General features: G+C 54.2%; 2 protein-coding genes and 1 long non-coding RNA gene across 6 annotated transcripts; 2 read left to right on the forward strand and 1 right to left on the reverse strand.

The window, feature by feature from the left end:
• Nucleotides 1–645: 645 nt before the first annotated feature.
• LOC150001284 (uncharacterized) lies at nt 646–5,660 on the reverse strand. Of its 4 annotated transcripts, XR_016513008.1 has the most exons (5): nt 4,647–5,660; nt 4,379–4,494; nt 3,068–3,262; nt 1,774–1,962; nt 646–1,388 (listed from the first exon to the last, which is right to left on the reverse strand). It is a non-coding gene; the product is annotated as an uncharacterized LOC150001284 (long non-coding RNA). The 4 variants fall into 4 exon arrangements; XR_016513007.1 differs by having other exon boundaries at nt 4,379–5,653; XR_016513006.1 differs by lacking the exons at nt 4,379–4,494; nt 4,647–5,660 and adding an exon at nt 3,665–4,144 and having other exon boundaries at nt 1,774–1,884.
• HOXA11 (homeobox A11) lies at nt 4,598–8,359 on the forward strand. The gene is made up of 2 exons (XM_090287078.1): nt 4,598–5,464; nt 6,856–8,359. Exons 1-2 carry the CDS (start codon nt 4,744–4,746, stop codon nt 7,086–7,088), a joined length of 954 nt encoding a protein of 317 aa, XP_090143204.1. The 5' UTR covers nt 4,598–4,743; the 3' UTR covers nt 7,089–8,359.
• Nucleotides 8,360–15,300: 6,941 nt separating this feature from the next.
• HOXA10 (homeobox A10) lies at nt 15,301–18,700 on the forward strand. Its single transcript, XM_090287077.1, has 2 exons — nt 15,301–16,520; nt 17,723–18,700. The coding sequence occupies exons 1-2, from the start codon at nt 15,542–15,544 to the stop codon at nt 17,995–17,997; spliced, it is 1,254 nt and encodes a 417-aa protein (XP_090143203.1). The 5' UTR covers nt 15,301–15,541; the 3' UTR covers nt 17,998–18,700.
• The last annotated feature ends 2,403 nt before the right edge of the window (nt 18,701–21,103 follow it).

The following is a 21,103-nucleotide window of genomic DNA, read 5'->3' on the forward strand; positions in this document are numbered from 1 at the left end:
GAACCTAACAGTCACCCTTCCCTGTGCTTGACTACTGGGTGCCCTCCAGTGGCACCTCACTTCTTGCTCAGCCTATGAGAGGCATCAGAAGAGGCAGGAGGCTGAAGAAGGGGAGACTCCACTGGAAAGAGGCAGGGCAGGAGACAGGCAAGCAGTACCTGCAGGAAGACGGACTGGCTAGGAGGGAGTGGAGTGAGCGGGCAGTCTGGTATTGGCATTCACACTATGCACTATACACTAAGCACTCAAAGGAGCGCAAGTGCAGGCACTGGGGAGACAATGAGCCACTACCTGAGCCCAAGCCAGCCCCAAGGAAAGAAGATAGCAGCCCAAACCCAGGGCCCATTCCGGGTTGGGAACACCAGAGTCTGGAGGTGTTCCCGGCCCCCAGCTCGAAACCTCTCTTTCAGGGAGCAGGTGTTAAGCTGCCTATCAAGTGGCAGTTCTTCGGCTCAGGCTCCTGTCCCTCGAATGACTGTGCTGGAAACACCCCCAAGCACAACAATCCCCATGAAAGGCCTCACATTGCCCCGGTGCGCACTGACCACGCCAAAGCCACCCAAACTCGGGCACCGCCAACAACGGCCCTCCAGCTGCCGTCCAGACCCATCGGCTGCAAGAAGAAGCGGAGGCGGTAGTGCTGGGCAGAAGCACCTGGACACACTTTATTCCGATAACCCGCCTAGAAAGGCGCTTGGAGCGCAGGTCGCACGAATCATCCTGTCCCAGCCGGGGCGCACTCAGCCCACTCGAGGAGCGTCCGGAGGCGCTGCAGAACTCCCCTAACTCCCCCCCGCCCCCAACATTGGGGCCTAATCAAACGAAGCCTTGGAAAGGCTCGGTCTGCTTTGCTGAGCAAATCTCCTCGTTAGCCATTTCCGCCTGAAGAGGTTGGCGCGGGCGGACGCCAGCCTTCTCCTCTCCGGGTGGCCATCTCCAAATGCTGCGCGGGGAGCGACGGGGCTGGCCCTGCGAGGGCTGCCTAGATCTTGAAATTTGGAAAAACAACAAGAAGAGATTGGAACGCCTCCCTCCCTTCTCCGCAGACACGCACGCACCGTCAGTCCGCAGCCACTTCCTGCCTTTGTTTTTCTTCCTCCAAAACATTTTTGGCCTCTTGCATTCGCTGCTGTGGGGCTCCGGTTTGACGATAAAAGGAAATACATACACGCTGAAGATTGTTTTTCTGGAGATGGCCCCGCGCTGTGGAAATCTTGAGAAACAACAGCTCCTGAGAAACCAGTCTCCAGGGCGAATGTCACAGTCTTGCCTGGCTCAGCCTCTTCAAGAAATGCGACTCCGACTTGGACTTCCTGGGCGGCCTTAGTCCCCGTCGGGTCTTCCCCTGAGTCCTGAGCCCGGTGGGCTCCGCTCCCCTGTTGGGCCTCCTGCAAAGCGGAAGGGTCCGTTAAACTCAGAGAAAAGTAAAAAACTAAGGACCCCCAGCCCTGCCTCCCCTGCTTCCCCAAGATACGGTCTGATCCTCAGAGCTGCGCCCACCCTCAAACTCCCTGCCCCAAACATTCACACAGCCAGTATATTCTAGGCAAGAGGGGCAGGAGCGGGCAAAGCTGGGAACAGTGCCGCAGCCTTGGGGATCTGAGCGCCCACTCCTGTCCCTCCTTGCTGGGAAACTAAAGCATTCATTATTCCTGGCATCGAGAGCCTTTGCCCTTATCTATCTTCGTGGCTGTGCCCCCACATGCCCCCTTCCAGGCTACCAGGCCCTCCCAGCACCCGCTCCCGTACGGACAGCCTTTGGAATTGCCCTACCAGCCGCTCCCGGAGCGCCTTCCTCTGCTCCAGTCTTTGCTCAGAAATTCACTTTTGTCTCCTGCAGACACCCATGGGATCCAGACCTGCCGGCACCCTCTAGGCTTGGCTCTCCAGGACAGGGAAGACATTGGTTATGCAGAGCAGAGCACATCCCCATACCGACCTTTCTGTGGGGACCTCTTCTCTCTGGCACCAAGGGGGTAACCGATCTAATTAGGAGAGGGGCTGCAAGCAGCTGGGGGAGGCAGCCTGGCGTCCCCCGCTGGCAGGCCACTGCAGCCTGTCTGCTCAGGCACAAGCTGAAGTTGACTGCCAAAAGTGCTATAAAACCCCAGGTCTGTCTAGAACTGTTTTCGGTTCCCCTAGACGCCCCCGGGTTCAATTATAGCCTTAAAAGCCCTAATACAAGTGCAAGAATTTGTTTGCCTTCACCCAGGGGCGGGGCAAGCCCCGCAATGGTGGCGCCTTTGTTACGGCACAGTCACTGAAACCCCTCATGCATTCCTTTTGTTTGAGGGTGGGGGTGGTAGGGACTGGGTGGGCTGTTGGGAGAGAGTTTGGGAAAACCAAAATCAAACCAGGGAATGGCTCAAATACTGCTGATTGAAAAACTCTTCTTCTCCCTTTTATATTCTGCCTCTAAGAAATAGATACTGTGGAGAAATAAATATTTTGCCTTGTTGGTCACTGCTGGAAATGAAAGTTGCCCCCCCCCCCCGCAGGGCAATTCCATAACTATGATTCCCAGCTTTAGGAGGTCTCATGCTCCCCTTTCCCAACAACCTTTCTTCCCATGAGACCTTCTCCCTCACACTTGCCACTGCCCCCTGCACAAGCCACAGTGGACAAATATGTCAAGTTAAAGATGCACAAATAATTTTGAGTTCAGCTCTGAGGGATTCAAGGGGCATGGAAGTTCGTGCAGCAAAACCTGAATAAAGAGTTCATTAAACCAATGTGTTGTAGTAGTATGATTTGTGATAAGCTACCCTGTAAGGGGGGGGGGGAGTAGGAGCCACATAAACATTAATGCTAATAAATTAGTTTGCTCCACTACAGAGTAATTATTCGATATTACTGATATTTACAGCAGGCATTCAAATGCAATGGTGAGCCATCACTTGGAGAAAATACGTAATGAGAATATTCCTTTTCCAGTGCAATACATGATTAGATTTGTTATTGAGTCGGTTACAGTCAGCTCAGCAATAAATAAATAAATCGATGTTGACACTTAAATACCAAAGATGTTAGAGTTTATACTCTAAATCTCCCCAAGATATATAAATACCTTCAGCTATTTCCTGGATGGGAAAAGGGAAAAGGTTATTCTTTTTCATTTTCGACTTTGCTTCAGTGACATCCAGCTCCTTCCAAGAAGATAGGTGTGGGGAGGCCTCATGCCTGGGCCCCTCCCTGCTCCTGGCTCTGTCTGGCTGCTCTATGTCTTCTTCTTTCGATTCTCCCAAACATTGTCCATTCAGTCCTGCAAGATGGTGAACATTTTTCACCATGAATTTTTTTTCTTTCCTCTTCCCAAGAAAACTAGACTCACACTAGCCGCTATGGCCTCTGTCTCTACATATTCATCTCAAATCTAGCCTTTTCAAGGCAGCCTCATCACCCAAGGTGATGGGAGTCTGGGAAGCACGTCTCTTTTCTTTGGCATTGTGTTTCTTCCATGGGATGAATAGCAGGACAGGCGCCGAGCCTTCTGAGTTTCTGCCCTGCACACCTCTGACTCTCACGCTTTGCAAGAAGGAGAGGAGGCGTGTTACCCCTTTCTCAGCGACGCTCCCTGGCCCTCACCCCCTCCTCACTGCCCCCACTATTCACAGAGCTCTGGGATTCTCTAGAAGTCTGGTGGGTCCCTGAAGGTGCAGCATACCCAGGAGAAGACTCCTCGGATGTCACCGCCTCTAAAGCAGCCCAGGCTCGCCTCTACTGCTTGGTTTTTCGAGTCTTCAGCTTCAGAAGACCAGGCGGGCTGTCGGGCGCACCAGTGCGCAGCTGCGCAGCCCCCACGCCTCTGGCTCTGCCGATTGACTTGGAACCCCCAAGGCAGCGAGGAGAAGGGGGTGGGGTGAGGAGACCGGCAAGGAGGATGAAGGGGAGGTGGATCCCGGGTAAGACGAAGGCCCTTCGGGACCTGCGGATCCCTGACAAACCGCGGGGGAAGCCGCCTGGTTGTTGGCGGTTTAGGGACGGAAGGCACTAAAGGGGTTCGGAAGTGACCATGAATGCGAGCGTGTAATCAAGTCACCGTGCAAATCGGGCAAGCCACGAGGCAGGCACATCCACCGTTGCGAACCCTGGCCCCGGAGGGTCGGAGGCAGAGGTGGCTCCCAGAGCAAGCCTGTGTGTGGAGGGGGGGTGGGCCGCGAAGAAGGAGGCGCGAACGCGATCCTCCAAGTGAATTGATTCCCCGACCGACCACGCACGGGCCACGCAGAGACGAACTCCCACCCGGACACCCCCAGCCTGGGGTACCCTTCACCGGGGGAGTGGTGAGTGGCAGGAGCTGAGCTCTCTCACCGCCCTCAGCGCACTTGAGGGCGAGGACGGTGCCGCTGAGCGCAAGCGGGGCTCACCCCAGTCTCACCGCGCGCCGGGAGGCCCCCCAGCCAACATGAGTTACACCGGCGATTACGTGCTTTCGGTGAGAACACCGAGTGACGATCTGTTGCTTCCCCTGAGGTAGCTACAAAGAAAGAAAGCCTGGAGGGAGGGGAGGGAAGAAAAAAAAAAAAAAAAAAAGGAAAGGGGGGAAAAAAGGCCCGGACTAGCTCGCAGCTTGTCAATTTCAACATCGGGTCACATGACCAGCACCTCCCTGCTAAGGATGGGGATAGATTTCCACGTCAGCTTACGTCTCCAAATTTCTACTTCACGGATCCGCTTCAAAGAGGCAGCTGCAGTGGAGAATCATGTTAAGCTCGGCTACTGCGGAGAGCCCAAGGTAGCCCAATGATGGATTTTGATGAGCGTGGTCCCTGCTCCTCTAACATGTATTTGCCAAGTTGTACTTACTACGTCTCGGGTCCAGATTTCTCCAGCCTCCCTTCTTTTCTGCCCCAGACCCCGTCTTCGCGCCCAATGACATACTCCTACTCTTCCAACCTGCCCCAGGTCCAACCCGTGCGCGAAGTGACCTTCCGAGAGTACGCCATTGAGCCCGCCACTAAATGGCACCCCCGCGGCAATCTGGCCCACTGCTACTCCGCGGAGGAGCTCGTGCACAGAGACTGCCTGCAGGCGCCCAGCGCGGCCGGCGTGCCTGGCGACGTGCTGGCCAAGAACTCGGCCAACGTCTACCACCACCCCACCCCCGCCGTCTCGTCCAATTTCTATAGCACCGTGGGCAGGAACGGCGTCCTGCCACAGGCTTTCGACCAGTTTTTCGAGACGGCCTACGGCACCACGGAAAACCTCGCCTCCTCCGACTACCCCGGGGACAAGAGCGCCGAGAAGGGGCTCCCGGCGGCCGCGGCGACCTCCGCGGCGGCGGTGGCGACGGCAGCGGCCACGGGCACGCCGGCAACTTCAAGTTCGGACAGCGGCGCCGGCGGCTGCCGGGAGGCGGCAGCGGCGGCGGCGGCCGAGGAAAAGGAGCGGCGGCGGCGCCCCGAGAGCAGCAGCAGCCCCGAGTCGTCTTCCGGCCACACTGAGGACAAGGCCGGCGGCTCCAGTACGTATAAAGGCAGGGCCCAGCGCTTTATGAAAGGGGAGTTGGAAATCTAGCGCAGCACCGCTGTTAAATTTTTATATGCTGTTTTATAAGCATATAAGGTTTATGAAGGGCCTTTAGGTTTCCCCCAACAAAACTTTGTTATAAAAGGCGGGATCACGTGGCGAGTGCTGAAATTGGCCGTGAAATACCCACCGGCCAAGGCATGCTTGCAAAAATATATATATATATACCTCTCTTTTTCCCCTTCTCAGCTCCCAAGCCCGGCAGCTGGACCCCGCTCGGGGCCAGCTCAGGGCTGGGGAGCCGGAGGTGGGCGCCTGTAAATTCCCCCTGCAAGGGCTCCAGGAGCCTTTGATAGCAAGGTAATCCGGAGATTTTTATAGAAACCATGTGTTGCGCCGGGTCTCCAGTCCCAGCCCGGATTCAAAGGCATCGCTGTTTAACGATGGCGCTAGAAGCGTGTTTAACAGATAAAATAGCCCGCTTAGCTCGAGCAATATATTAAAAGAAACAAATTAACCCAAAGTTGGCCTTTTTGTCCAAAGGAAGTCATTCTCCTCCTGCGCTGTGGCAATTACTTGCCGCCTTCTGTCCATCCGTATGTTACTCACAATTGTTATTCAATCTGTCAAAAGCGGGGCTGTGTTTTTCTTTATGTCTTACGGAGTTTTATCCAGAGGGGGAGCAAGTTGAGGGTGCCCGCAGCTTTGGGGAACCCCTCTTCCCTCCACCCTATATAAAAAAGCAGCCCTGTGCTAGGGGGACCAGGATAGCTGTGTGGCCTTGGTGCTCAGAGAAGGCCCAGGGTAGGGGGCTTCCGCTGACATCTCCTGACCTCGAGGAAGCCAGGAGGCTGGCCAAAGAAGCAAGAGCTAGTGGCCAGCACTCAGGCTGACAAAAGAACCGGCAGCTGCCCCACATGTTGAGGAGGAGAAAGACCGGGGCTGGGGGCTGGGGCCGCCTTTACTGCCTTGGAACCGGCCTGCCGCCTGCCCAGGTGCTGGAAGGTGAAATGTCCTCAGGCGGCTATTTGTTTAGTCTGGCCAGGCTGGTGGCGACCAGCAACCCCCACTCAGCTGCTCTGGAAGCGGGCCTCCCCGACACAAACTCTTCCTTTGCTATGAGGAGCCCTCCTTTCTGCTCTGGAGGCAGCATGAGCAGCCTCCCTGGGGGCCTATCTAGGGAACTGACTTTTATCTGGGGTTGAGCCTCTGCCTGCAGCCTGTCCCCACCCCACAGTAGAAGCCTGAAGGTAGGGGCCAGGAGAAGCCCTGATGGGGCTTGGGCAGGGCCTCCAGTTCCTGGATCTGGCCCCTCTCCTCCACTCGGGACTCTGGGATGGATTGCAGGCCCCACACCTGGCTTACTCCCGACCTCTTCCTCTGCAGGTGGCCAACGCACCCGAAAAAAGCGCTGCCCCTACACCAAGTACCAGATCCGGGAGCTGGAGCGGGAGTTCTTCTTCAGCGTGTACATCAACAAAGAGAAGCGTCTGCAGCTGTCTCGCATGCTCAACCTCACCGACCGTCAAGTCAAAATCTGGTTTCAGAACAGAAGAATGAAGGAAAAAAAAATTAACAGAGACCGGTTACAATATTACTCGGCCAACCCGCTTCTCTAAAGCTCCAGCCAGCTGGAATTGGGTGGGGGGCTTCATACACATGAGATTATATGCAGATTTTGCCCTTGACAAGGTCAAGGCACACAGTGACTTTTGAAGAAAGGAGGTGTGCAAGAGAGGGGCCACTACTGGGAGATACCCCGAAGGAGGCGGCCTGGGACTCTCTTGGCATCTGTGGTTAAGATTCCTGATAATAATTGGATTCAGAGAGTTATGCATCAACTAGGACGAAGGGTTTGGGACCCCTGGTGGTTCACTCTTGGAGACTGTGGAGCTTCACGCTGGGTGTGGTCTCCATCAGGGACTGGGCCCCCTGCCAGGTCCTCTGGAGATCAACCCCTCAGGACCCTCCACTTGGAGTCTGCCCCCCCCCCCAGGATCCCTGCATCAAGAAGCTTTTCAGTCTCCAAACCCAGTTCAGTCTGGGGACAGGAGCAGGAGGAAAGGGGAGGATTCCTGGATGTCCGGAATGGGGCTGCTTTCTAAAGCCAATGTGAAAGACAACTGGAGTAAGAGGTGGATAGGAAGTGGGAGAGGGCTGCTGATTCTTGAGAGAAAACAAACAAATAAAAATAAAAAACAATCTACTATTTCTGGTGGCATTAGTGGCTCTCCACTCCTCCTAGCCACTCACCGCATTGTCTCAGGCCTGAGCTGCTTAGCAGTTGCCTCCTGCAGCCCACCTAGTTTTTCCTATCATTGAGGGTCTTCATCCTGGTCTGCCGCTCAAGCAAGCCTAAAGCCTGGTTGCAGAGTAGACTATTCCCCAAGGTGGAAGACATCAAAAAGCAAAGAGGCTGCGCCCAGGCCGCTGGCCCCTAGATCTCTGCAGGAAATGCCTGTGGAGTGCGGCAGCTTGGCAAAGACTTTGCCACACTTAATAGAAGCTTGGGTTTGCTCAGGGGAGGAGCAGGCCTGGCCAGCGGTCCCCAGCTATGAGGGGCACAAGTTTCCCAAAACACCCGGTTCCAGTGCCACACTCTGCCTTTCAATGCCCCAGAACTGAGCTTGGAAGCTTCCAGTGACCTTCCAAGAGCTCAAAAGCGATTTGGAATTATTTTAAAAGATAAATGTTATATTATATATATATATTTCCCTGCAGAACCAAAGCGAATTTCAAAAGATACATGGTAGAGGGGAAAAAAGATGATGAAGAAAATATTTAAAGGCTCTATCTGTTTACAGTGTTCCATGGTTAAACTCACTCACTGCTAAGAATATTTGAATGTACGCTTCATACAGGGATGGTGTTCAAAAGACTTGTAAATAAAGGAACCGTAACCTATTTTGTTTGATTTTTTTTTTTTTTTTTTACCATTAGTTGATTTCCTTTGGGGTACTGGGGGGGGTGCAGGAAGGGTGCTGGAAATGGCCTTTTTAATTTTTTGCAATATTTTGAAATCATTGGGGGTTTTCTCTGAGGTAGTTCTGCCTAACAGTGTCTGGGGACCTCAGCTGAGAAAGCCAGGCCTCCTCTCATTGAATCTTCTCTGCTTCCCTGTGTTAAGAAGCATCTGGTGGCTCTGTCTGTAACAGGAGTGTTGGCCTGTCCCCTGTTCTCACCCACCACGGATGTCCGATGTCGCAGCATGTATACAGGCGATAGGGCACAAGGACAATAAAGACTGTGGAAACTTGAGTATCGGGTCCTGGTGTGACATTTCTCCCCTTGCTCACCTTTTACTGCCAAATGTCTAACCCCATCAGCCCCCCCCCACATACACACCAAGAAAGGGGCAACTTACCAGCCCCCTGAGAGGGTGGGGAGGTGACTTAGGATTTAATTCCACTAGAAACCAGATTTAGGAAGCCAAGGTGACTAGCCAAGTCCTTAGGGGACATGGGGTTCCAGGAATGGGGTATCTCAGGACTTGGAATATGGGTTTCATTCTCTTACTGACCCAGCCCTGGAAGAAAACCTTGGGGCTTGAGGTAGCCAATGAATCTGATCCCAGACTGGGCTCCCTCACCTCAGGACTAGCAGGACTGAAGTGGAACCCCTCTAGAGTGTTCCAGCCAACCCTTCAGCAAGAGGGAGACCGGTCTGGGTACAAAGACAGAGCAGACTCTCAGGAGTCTCTAGGGGTGCTTTCTCCCTAGCTCCCAGTTGACACTGCCTTTTCCCTTTGAGGAAAGAAAGATGCCTGTTTCCTCTTTGTTTCCTGCCTTTGAACTTCTGCCTTAAATTTGGACATCACCCATAACCTTGAGGGGCAGGACGGATAGGCCAGAGCCTTTTGTTGCCACTCCACCCCTACCCCACCCCACCCCACCCCACCCTCTCCCTAGCCACCAAGGCAGGGCCAAAGGAGCGGAGAGCATCAAATTTGAAGAAGGGCCCCAGACCCCGCTTTGTTTATTTGTTTGTGTGTTTGTCTAACTGGCGCGACTGGGAAGACTGAGCTCAAAGAGGAGTGGTACAGACCCCCGGAGATGAATGTCTGGGCTGATAGACACAGAGGTGAACAAGGACTCTCCTGAGGGGCAGGGAGGGGATGGGCAGGGAAGCCCAAGGTTTAAGGAAAGACTCCCTTTGGGATGGTTAAAGATTAACCAATGTCTCGCAAGTTGTTAGGGAGCGTCTAGCCAGGAGAACTGTTCCCGGGCGGGCAGCGAACGGGCGCGGGGTTTGATTTCTGAGCCCTATAAAAGCCCATCCTCCGATGGCTGTGACAATGTGGTCGTAAACCCGTCCGGGGCCGGCCAATTTGCATATTTGGAATGCGCCGCTATAAACCCGGCTGGGGTTTTGCAGCAATTTCTTAGATGTAAAAGTGAGATCTCTTTAGCAGCGGGCTGGGCACATTCTCTCCTGTCTCTGCCTGGAGCCTGCTTCCCTCTCCCGGCTCGGGTCGGAGCTCCGGCCGGGTCTAGGCGCTCAGCTGCCACGAGATGGCGCACTTCCGATCAATGTCAAAGCCGCCGGGGAGCCCGGAACCCCAGCGAGATTCTTGGCCTTTGTTCGCTTCTGATACTAAGAGCAGCACGTTACATTATTTCACTTGTCCCGCTCCCTTTCATATCAAAGAAGGGGGGCTCACCTTCAAGAAGTTGTTGGTGTTGTAATTTAAAGCAAAGCGCCTTCTCTAGGCCTCGCAGGCGTCGCGGCGCGGAGAAGCCAGCTGTCCCTTGGCAGTGATTTCGGAAATGTGTCAAGGTAAGAGGCCACAAGTTTAGTAATTTCAAACTGGCTGGGGCGGGAGTGAGGAGGTGGCCGATGTCTGAGCAGGGCTGGGGAAAGTATCTAGGTTTGTGTGCTCCTGGGTGACGCTATAGGTGGTCAGCCCACCTACCGCTCCCCCACTCCCCATCGCTCCCTAAGGTTGGAAAGGGAAGGCCTAAAGTGGGAAAGTATATGATTTTAGCTCCTTCCGCCAGCTAAAAGTCTAAGGCAATCTTTCGATTTTGTAAAAGTATTCAGAATGGGACGAGCCAGGGATGGGGTATATCCAAGAGAAAGGGTCCCCGCTGGTTGTGCTGGAATAGAGGGTTGTGGTGGGGGCAAAAAAAGGAGGTGGCGGTTCTGGGAAAAAAAACTGTCTCTACTCGAAACAATGAGGTGAACAGCGACCGTGGTCATTGGGGCAGGCTTATTCCCCGGGGCAGACGTAGTAGTGGTCGCTGGTTTTCAACTAGGTGCGGTCTCTAGGTCTGCCTGGCAGCCTGGGGAAAACCTTTGTTCCGAAAAAGGCCAATTCAGAAAAGTCGCGTTTGATTTTCTAGGCTTCCAGAGAAGTCTGTATTGCTTATTTGGAATGTACCGCTATAAACCTGGCTGGGATTTTGCAGCAGTTTCTTAGATGTAAAAATGAGATCTTCTGCATATTTTGCAAATATGCAAAACTTGTATTGGTAAATATATATTTTTAAAAACCGGCACCGAGGATAAACTGTGACCAACCAATCCCTCCATCAGTGTTGTCATAAAACAATTTTTAAGTAATCATTTCACTTATAGTTTGGAAAGCAGATTCAAATTACCTCTTTTCCTATATTTAAATCTTTATCCCAGTATGTTTTCATTTGTTTCTTTAAATGATTGGTTGATTTGTTTTCCACAAATATACAGTGCATAGGTGAGTGGGGGAATCTTAGAGAAAGTAGGTGCTGCCTGTGCGTGCGTACATACGTATGTGTAAATTTTGCCTATCAAAGTCACTAGTCTTTGTTGAGCACTCTGCCAGAATAAGGCAGCCAAGGAGTGGACACCCACACGGTGCTCTCTGCAGTCTGAGCTGTACCTAAAATCCCAGAGCCACCGAGTTTCAAAGCCAGAGGCAGTTTATTGTGGACAAAACTAAGAATATTGCCATTTAGGATGTGCGTGAAAAGGCTCCAACACTTCCCCCATCAGGAGAAAGGACCAGGTTGGTGGTTGGGTTTAGAAAAAAAAAATTTAGGTGGGTTATTTAGGGATAGATTGTACCTGATTGACTGAAAGCAAATATCCCTGGAAATACTACTACTCTTAAAGATGATAGGGAAAAGAACATTGCTGCTTAAGTTTTTTTTTCTAACTCTGCAGTAAACGCAATAATCAGAGCAGTCCAGAATTTTTGTTAAAGCAGATACGTAAAAGTAGCATTTACTCCTCTGAGGGCCTAATTCTTTAGTGGGTCTGAGCCCCGAAAACACTGACAGCGACCTTCAGATACAAACTGTGTACTACCTACCTCAATCTCAGTAATGAGTACTTTTTAAAAGAGGTTTTTTTGTTTTTTGTTTTTTTTTGTAGTAACTGATTTTTGTGGAAAGCAAGGGCCTTCTCACGAGGAGGAATCTGCTGGCGGGTGAACTGCATCGTAATCCTCGGCAAAGGGTCTAATTCACTTGCCTGGTGTTCACTTTCGCTCCAAGGCCCTGGGAGAGGAAATATTATCATCCAGGTAGAAACAGAGATATTTACTCTTAAATAAAACATGGGGCCTGTCGGGGTTCACATAATCCTGCACAGGCCTGGTTAAAGCAAGCAGTCACCGAGAGTTTTAGGTCAAAGGCATCCAGAAGGCAAGAGAGAAATTCAGCAGCTGGGAAGGAGGTCGAAAGGAGAGAGGTTAAGAAGGCAAATGGGCGAGAGGGGGAGAGTGTCTAGAGGCTGACTCTTGCTGCAATTGAATTGCTTTTCTTAATCTCTGGAGGGGGGAGGGGGAACCTCGGGAAAGCCGAGGCATTCAATAAATGGAATATTCTATTGAGTAGTCTAGCACCTCACCTTGGTGTTACAGTCTGGGGAGTGTGGAGACTTGGGGGCGGTCAGGGATGCTGAGAGCTCTGAGAAGGACTGAGAGGGTTTAACTTGAGCTTCAGCTACATTGATACCTTCTCATTCGAACCAGGGGTAGCAGGGCAGTGTGCAACCCAGGCTTACCCGCAGCCTCTCCATTTGCGTTTTCAGTGCAGCAAGCCCATGGGCCCCAGAGAGGGCTTCCACATGGGTTTACACACTCCTTTTTTTTTTTTTAAAGCACAAAATAGCAAAAATGAAACATCCCAGTTGGTTTATGACAAGGAGGCAGTGGAGGGGACAATGCTAGAGAAAAACATCCAGCTCTCCCCAAAGGTTGGTGAAGACCCAAGTGCCAATGCCATGATGTTCTGGGAGCTGGCAGCCTCGAGCCTTCTTGTAGCAGATGCAGTACCAAGCTGACTTCCGTAACTTAGATTGGCGCGTGCATGCTCTTGGATCCCATCCAGCCTAGAAGCCCATTTGGCCACCCTACAGGGCCCTGATTAGACCGGGCCTGAGCTGCCTAGAGTGGGGCACCCGGTTTGTCTTACCAAAGTGATAGGGGCGCTGAATTCCAGGAGAGTCCTGAAACATTCTGGAGGGCCTTCTGGGATTTGAGGAGTCTGTGTACTTTTTGACAATGATGGGTCAAAGTGTGGGAACGAACAGATGTGCATTTTTCACAGGTCAAGAGGCAGAACTTGGCCTTAGATTTTGCAGAGGAGCCTTAACTTCCAAAGAAATTAAGAAAGATAAGTTTAGATCATAGTCTTTCATTTTATTTTGTTAGCCTCCACCATCTCAAGCATTCTGTCCTATGGTCACTGGCCCTTCCCAACCTGTAGCCTGGGTAGTTGATTTCTGCATTTAGTCTGGAGAGGCACCAAGTCCTCTCCCACTGGCCTGCTGGGGCTCATGTTCTCCTCAAGAAATCTTCTCTTGTTCTTGTGACCTACTTCTCACTTGGCAGAGCTTTTCTGAGAGGTATGAACACTGCGGAGGGGCAAAGCGCCCTTCTCAGGGAGTCCTCAACTTTGTGGTATTTCTCAGCATCACTGCTTAGCACAGTAGCCCAGTCAGTTCCACCCACCTGGCAAGGCAAGCTGGGTAAGGACCAGGCCCATCCAGGGAAGGGTCCTAGGCTGCGGAGCTGTGAAACGGTTCTGTGCTCAAGTTCGTGCCAGGTTAGAATATGCCTTGGCCTTGTGCATGAGAGCGACGTGGAGAGCGAAGGGCAGTTTCTAATCTTGTGCACAGACTCCTGACTTGATTCAGCTGCCTCAGTGCTGCAGCCTCAAGGCCCTGTCCGATTGGAGACAACCGGCTTTCTCTTGCGTTCCCCTCTTCTCTCACCATCTTGCTTTCTTCTCCCTCTCCCCCTTTCTTTTCCTATTCCCCTTCTCTCCACCCCAGATGCCCGGTCCGCAGTCAGTAACATCACTTGGGTAGCAGAGGTGGAAGTGGCTGGAGCGCAGCGCAAGCACTGGCTCGGCATCCTCGGCTCTGCGCTCCGAGTAGCTGTAGCCGGCAGAGACCGCAACTGCTCGCATCTCAGAAGCCAGCGCCAGGGCTCTGTCGCCTGCTCTGCCGTGCACTCTCCCAGAGTCCTCTCAGGTTTTGCTTCCTCCTCGGATTTGGTTCGGTTCATCCTGGGAGGAACACGGCCGAATTCTGGCAAATCACTCGGGATGCAAGGTCTTTCCCCGCCCCGCAGAGGCCTGAGCGGTTGGCTGCCTAGGAGCGGACGTGCAGCGGCCCCAGTCAAGGCCTCTACAGGGGCCAGAGCTGGTGGGGCCGGCGGGCCTGGGGCATCCTGGAGAGCTGTAGCCCGCAGACCAGGGGCAAGGCCGCGACCTCCTGGGCTCCGCTGAATCCGGCCGGAAAAGGTCGAATTTCCTGAGACGTCTGAGGCCCACATTTGGGGGCTAGCGCCTTAGGCCAGCCATTTCCAGTTGACTTAGAACGCGTCTCTACGGCCATGGACGAAGGAGACCCTGGCCTCTGAAGGTTCCTATAACTGGGCTAGGAGCCCAACCCGGCCTCGCCGGGAACGGATTTCCTCACCGCGAGCCTCGTTAAAATGCGCACACCGCGGGAGTGAGGGCTGCCCCAGCGCCGGGTTTGGAGGGGAGGAGGGAAGAGGGGTGGGGATGGAGAGACAGGAGTGTGGTGACACGGGTTCTTGTCGTGGCCTCCAGGAGCAGGCACATGCCAAGGCTAAAGGGAGAACTGGAGAATAGTGTCAGAGGTGTCTGTTGGCCACCCCTCCTCCCAGTTTTCCCCTTCAGGTCTTCACCTCAGGGCAAGCCAAAGACCCTGAAGACCAACGTTTATGTCACTTCGCCCAAAGGGCTTGGAGCTTGGAGCCTGTCAGGATGATGGGCTATGGGGTGCCTGGACCTGGCGCTGACCTCAGAGTAGGGGTGAGGGAGTCTTTCAGGTTGCCAGTTGCTTCCATAATGCTCACTCATGCCAGCCCACTAAAGTCCACCGACAGGCAAGCCCGGTGAGCACACCAAAGGCAAAGATCCTAACTAGGTCAACAGTCTGGCAGAAGAATGTATAGGGGGCTGAGTGGCCAGAGCATTGCATTTGGGGACAGGGTGTGGGGTGGAGCGGAATTCTGTGTGGGATGTGAAAAAGAAGTGTCAATTGTCAGCTTTCAGTCTGCTCTGGATTTCTGAGGGTCCTGGTGGCTTTGGGACCAGGTCCACCACTTTTGGGAGAGAGCTCCAGAGCTGCGTGGGAAGAGCTTGAGGCCTGAGAGAGGACCCCTTAGTGTTTAGAGTGTACGGAGGGCTAGTGGCAGATTCCAAAATAAGGAAGGGAGCACCCATGGCGGGCCAGGGTGCACACCATAAACACTCCACTTGTTAATAGCACGGGGCCCAAGGGCCCTTCAAACAGAACCACCCCGAAAGAGGGTTCACGTCCGGGCATGGACTTGGGGAGCCTAGGGGCCAGGTCCCCTCCCTCCAGCCACATTGGGGCAGCCCCCCGTTCCTGGCCTTTGGGCTGAGTATCGGGTGCGCGTCTTGAGGCCCATCAATACAGATTACTTACTAATATCAATCGCGGGCTCCGAGGGCGCCCTCCGAGAGCTGCCCCACGCCTACGAAATCAAACTGGGAGTGGTCGCGCAGAAACTCTGGCTCAGGATTGGCTGCAGGCGCCCGCCGCGGTGCGGGGGGATTGCTAATCGTATTCAGCATGTTTTGCACAAGAAATGTCAGCCAGAAAGGGCTATCTGCTCCCTTCGCCAAATTATCCCACAACAATGTCATGCTCGGAGAGCCCCGCCGCGAACTCTTTTTTGGTCGACTCGCTCATCAGCTCCGGCAGAGTCGAGGCTGGCGGTGGTGGCGGCGGCGCGGGGGGCGGCGGCGGCGGCTACTTCGCCCACGGCGGGGTCTACCTGCCCCCGGCCGCCGACCTGCCCTACGGGCTGCAGAGCTGCGGGCTCTTCCCGGCTCTGGGAGGCAAGCGCAATGAGGCGGCGTCGCCAGGCGGCAGCGGCGGCGGTGGTGGCGGCAGCGGGGCCCTGGGTCCCGGGGCGCACAGCTACGCGCCCGCACCCATAGACCTATGGCTGGATGCGCCCCGGTCTTGCCGGATGGAGCCGCCCGAGGGGCCTCCGCCACCGCAGCAGCCCCAGCAACAGCCGCCACCGCCGCCACCGCAACCACCCCAAGCCCCACCGCAGGCCACTTCGTGCTCTTTCGCGCAGAACATCAAAGAGGAGAGCTCCTACTGCCTCTACGACTCGGCGGACAAATGCCCCAAAGGCTCGGGCGCCGCTGCCGAGCTGACCCCTTTCCCGAGGGGCCCGCCACCCGACGGCTGCGCCCTGGGCACCTCCAGCGGGGTACCAGTGCCCGGCTACTTCCGCCTCTCTCAGGCCTATGGCACGGCCAAGGGCTACGGCAGCGGCGGCGGCGGCGCGCAGCATCTCGGCGCCGGCCCGTTCCCCTCTCAGCCCCCTGGGCGCGGCTTCGACCCGCCACCCGTGCTCGCCTCCGGCTCGGCGGATGCAGCCCGGAAGGAGCGAGCCCTCGATTCGCCGCCGCCCCCCACGCTGACTTGCGGTGGTGGCGGCGGGGGCTCGCAGGGCGACGAGGAGGCGCACGCGTCGTCCTCGGCCGCCGAGGAGCTGTCCCCGGCCCCTTCCGAGAGCAGCAAAGCCTCGCCCGAGAAGGACTCCCGGGGTAAGCAGGGTGCGCTCAAGGGCCGCAGTCCGGCGGGCACACTGGCAGGCCGACCCAGAGAAGGGAAAGAGCAGAGAACCAGGAGTCCGCGCAGCACCCGGCCGGCCTTGGCCCGAGCTGCAGGCAGGCTGACCTTGTGAACTTGCTTTTTAATATTTGGGCGTGGGGACGCAGTAAAAATTCATGTCCAGCTTAGCGCCCCACACCAAGATGTCCTCCGCGCTGGCCTCAGCTCACCCCGACTGGAGGCGAGGACACCGGCGAGAAGCCCCCCTCTTGTGCATGTTCTTCTCCGTGGGCCGGAGCACCCTCAGCCGTGGTCTGGGCCCAGTCTGCGAGGCGCGGCCCACGCGGGGGGAGGGGGAGGGAGGGAAAGTGGCTCACCCGCAGATAGCGCGGATGTTTGTAAGGCATCCAAAACAAGCAGCCGCCAGCACCAATAAATAAGCCCATTAACCGGCGAAGTTCGAGTTTACGATCCCCCATGCTTTTTTTCAAAGTTGCTGGAGGGGCGGGAATCCTCTTTGCGGGTAGAAGAAAAGGCAAATCCGGCCCGAGCGCCGGGGCCCTGAGCTGAGATCCCAGAGGGACCTTTTTGCTTCCTCTGGAACCCAGAATCGCCCTGGACTGCACATCTCCGGCTCCAGAAGAGACCCGAGAGCGGCAGGCCCTTGACCCCCGAATCAGTTTTTTGTGCCTTCCCTGTGTCCCAACTATGTTTTTCTCCCTCTCCTTACTGGGCCTTTGGCAATGAGGGAGCTGGAGTGAGATACAGCCATGCTGCCCACTCCCACTTCCACGAAAGCACCGCGGCCCCCAGGCTGGGGGAGCTGCAGGAAACGCTTGTCTGCCTTAGGGTTAGAAACAAAGAAAAAGTAAGGCGTTAAGTTCAAAATATACAGTCCTGCCCTCCCCGGCCTTTCTTTCTGCAAGCACCTGGCAGCTTTGTGCTGAAACAGGTGTTTGGGGAAAAGCAGAGGAAAATGTAAATTAGAAGGGTAGTTGTAGATGGAAGGTCCATTGGATTTTGCACAAGCCTTTTGGAGGAACTGCTCTTCCTAGGCAAGCAAGGGAAAGAGGAGCATAACTCCGTATATAACTTAGGCGATCCTTCTTGTGGCAGAGGTGGCCCAAATTCATCTCTGTCATCGGCCCACATAACCTGGGTTTAACCATCCCCTCTTTATTCCCTTAAATGCTAGGCAACACCAAAGGCGAAAACGCAGCCAACTGGCTCACTGCAAAGAGCGGCCGGAAGAAGCGTTGCCCCTACACGAAGCACCAGACGCTGGAGCTGGAGAAGGAGTTTCTGTTCAACATGTACCTTACTCGAGAGCGGCGCCTAGAGATCAGCCGCAGCGTCCACCTCACGGACAGACAAGTTAAAATCTGGTTTCAGAACCGCAGGATGAAACTGAAGAAAATGAACCGAGAAAACCGGATCCGGGAGCTCACAGCCAACTTTAATTTTTCCTGATGAAGCTCCAGGCAACGCCATTTCTTGTTTTTGTTTTTGTTTTGTTTTTCCGCTTTCAGAGAGCCGTTCTCCTCCCTCTGGCTTCGGCCTCTGCCCAGGAACTCGCACCTGTGCGGGAGCCCCACTCCTCCCTCCCACACTCGCCATCTCGCTGGCCACATCTGTGCAGGGCTGGTTTGTTCTGACTTTGTTTCGTTGTTTGCTAGGTGCTGGTTTATTTGTTGTTTTCTGGGGGAAAAAGCCATATCGCTCTAAAATTCTATATAGATAAATATTGTCCTAAGTGTCAAGGGGTGAACTGGGATGGTTTGCGGTCTCAGTATGCCACTGCTCAAAATGGCCCCTGTCCTCCTGGTGGAGCTGGTTTCCTGAGGGGGGGGGGCCCGGGTAAACCTAGCCGGAAGGCCCAGGTCCCACTGTAGGCGCTGAGGTGTCTGGCCTGAGGTCAATGGTGCAAGGAGCTGCCACCAGGCTGGCTGGCTTGGAGTGTTGGGCTGTGTTTAATCAGGGGATACAGGCCCCTAGATTTCTTTCTTTTTTTCCTCTTTCTTTCTTTCTTCCTTGGCAAAGAGAAGGGCTTACAGGCATACAGGTTGGCAAAAGGGCTTGACTTTGGCTGACTGGAAAATTAAGAGGGTCAGAAAGATGAATTTTTTCTTCCTCTGTAAGATATCCCAGCTTAAAAAAAAAAAAAAAAAAAGAATGACCATGACAAGCAAACCCCTCTTCCAGTTTATGTAAGGTCTTGCATCTGGGAATAAATTACTTCCCTTCTCTCTGAATTTCCATATCCTCTGGCTGTAGATAAATAATCTGATGTAGCTTAGTTTATACATGTGGATTTAGTGGATTTTTGTCATAAAGTAATTGTTACCACTGGTAACACACGATAAGCACACCACAATTCTCCGTATCTTGAAGAGATTTTTTTTCCCCACTTTTTTTCTTCTTTCTTTTCTTTCCAAAATTCATGGAAGCCGAGGAGGGCTGGGGAAAGCGGAATAGACTAGAGAAAGGAAACATTGTTTGGTTTCCTTTATACTGTGAAGTTACATGCATAAAAGGGTCAAACCTGTAGGTGCAGAAAAAGAAAAAAACTATAAATGCAAATCTGTATAAATGTCTATTATTATGAAAAATTGCCAATCTTGTTTTATGCAAATGCATTCTATCGTTATTATAAATGTTAGTTCTAGCTCTATTCTAATCTTAAATCAGAATAAATTAATATTGTAATGCTGCTGTGCGTGGAAAAAAAGACGATGTTTATGTTCTTATAGAAGAATAAAAGCTGTGGAATGAAGCTTTTTAATTTTACCTCTTTTTTTGACTTCTTATCTTCACCTTCCACTTTATCCCGTCCACCACTTTTACAACAGGAGGACTAGCCCGCGCCCCCTGCAATTACTTTAGGCATCTATTTAAATATTACCTAGACAGTCGTAATTTGTCTGGGCCCTATAGCCCTGGTGCCGTAAGGTTTGTCGGCTTTTGTTCAGTTTTATGACTTGCTAGTATATCTGGATTGTGGCTGTCTTGGACCGGTGGTTTCAGTTGAGAGAGGAGCTTCATAGAGGAAGTCAAACAGAATTTCTTTCGGGAGCCCCAGGGAGACTGGTTATTTTGTGGGTCCCCTGGTCCTGGATGACCCCCAATCTAGGAAACCGGGGAAAAGGCTGGGCCCACAGCGCCTCACTAGAGTCCGCGGCAGCAGTTAGGTAGACAGCGACCGCGCTGCCTGGACCCCCACCTCCCCCAGCACAGCCTCCCCCACCTGGTCGCCCTCCGCGGGGCCACGCGTTTCCTGCTCGCGGGAGGTGGGGGGGGGCGACGGTAGGGGGAGGGGGCGCGGGAGCGCGCGCCCCGGCTGGCTGCCTGGCGGGGAGGGAGAGAGGGGGAGAGCGAGCGGCGGGGAGCGAGCGCGGGAGGCCGAGACCAGATTGGGATCCGGGCTCGGGGCTGTCCCTGGCGCTTTTGAGTCGCCCAGGGCTGCTGCCGCTCGGCGTCCGCTCGCTGAGCCGCAAGATTTGGGAAACCAGCAGGGACACTGCTCGTTCTCTTTCCTCGCTTCCTCCCCTCCTGTTTTCCTCTCTCTCCTTTACCTTCCTTCCTCCGTCTTCCAGGTTCACCTTACAGGGGCCGGTGGCTTCTCCGTCCGTAACGCCCTAGCGGCAGCCCGGGACGCTCAGTGGCAGCGGCGGGCGCAGATAGGCGCGGGGCCGGGTACAATCGCAGGGTTCTCTTCTGGCTGCGGCGGCGGCGGTGGCGGCGGCGGCGGCGGCGGCAGTGACGGCGGCGGCGGCGGCGGGCGAGGCAGCCCCGCGCGGGCAGCACCAGAACTGGTCGGTGATTTAGGTAGTTTCCTGTTGTTGGGATCCACCTTTCTCTCGACAGCACGATACTGCCTTCATTACTTCAGTTGAAATCGTCTCCAGGTACCTGTGTGCGCGAGGGCCGGGCCGGGCGGGGCATCCAGGCTCTGGTCCTGCCAGGCCTGTGATGGCAACCTCGGCTTTTACCGCGCAGGAGCCTCGTCCCTACCTCCTTCTCAGCGCCCTACCTGGCTGCGGGCCTCACCCCTTGCCCCACCTGGCCCCAAGCAGGTACAGTCAGGTTAGCTGGCTTTAGCGGACGCCGGGGGGCGTGGTAGGAATTCTGGGCCCCGGGCCATTCAAGGTCAGGGGCGCACACTTCCATCCTGGGCCTCCCCTGCTCCTGGCCTGTGCCTAGCCAGGGACTTCGCCATTCTCCTGCAAAGCGAGCACAGCATCAGCCCCAACCCAGGTCAGGACACAGGAAAGATCCCGTTGCCAGTGGAGACTCAGGCCAAACTAGAACAGACAGGGCAGCCAGGGTCTGGGATCCTGGCCTTGTCACTTACCCTTCTCTCTTGTAAACTGCTTTCTGCTCTCAGGAGTTGCCTTCGACTCTTTTCTTCCTTCGTTACTTCCTTCCTTCCCCTTTTTTCTCTATCTTCTTTTACTTACTTCTTCTTTCTTTACTTCCCTTTTCTTTATTTTCTTTTATCTTCGGGTTCTCTGTGACCTTTTTTTTTTCTATCTCCATCTCCTCTCCTCCCCAACTCTTCCTTCTGGAGGGACCCAGG

This window comes from Furipterus horrens, unplaced genomic scaffold (assembly GCF_987537825.1).
Source record: "Furipterus horrens unplaced genomic scaffold, mFurHor1.1.pri manual_scaffold_9, whole genome shotgun sequence".
NCBI classification, from domain to species: domain Eukaryota; kingdom Metazoa; phylum Chordata; class Mammalia; order Chiroptera; family Furipteridae; genus Furipterus; species Furipterus horrens.

Bases quoted from the DNA above. Each gene is read 5' to 3' on its own strand.
- HOXA11 (XM_090287078.1), top strand. From the start codon at position 4,744: ATGATGGATTTTGATGAGCGTGGTCCCTGCTCCTCTAACATGTATTTG. The intron at 5,465-6,855 runs GTACGTATAAAG...CTTCCTCTGCAG, and splicing joins GGACAAGGCCGGCGGCTCCA to GTGGCCAACGCACCCGAAAA.
- HOXA10 (XM_090287077.1), top strand. From the start codon at position 15,542: ATGTCAGCCAGAAAGGGCTATCTGCTCCCTTCGCCAAATTATCCCACA. The intron at 16,521-17,722 runs GTAAGCAGGGTG...CTTAAATGCTAG, and splicing joins GCCCGAGAAGGACTCCCGGG to GCAACACCAAAGGCGAAAAC.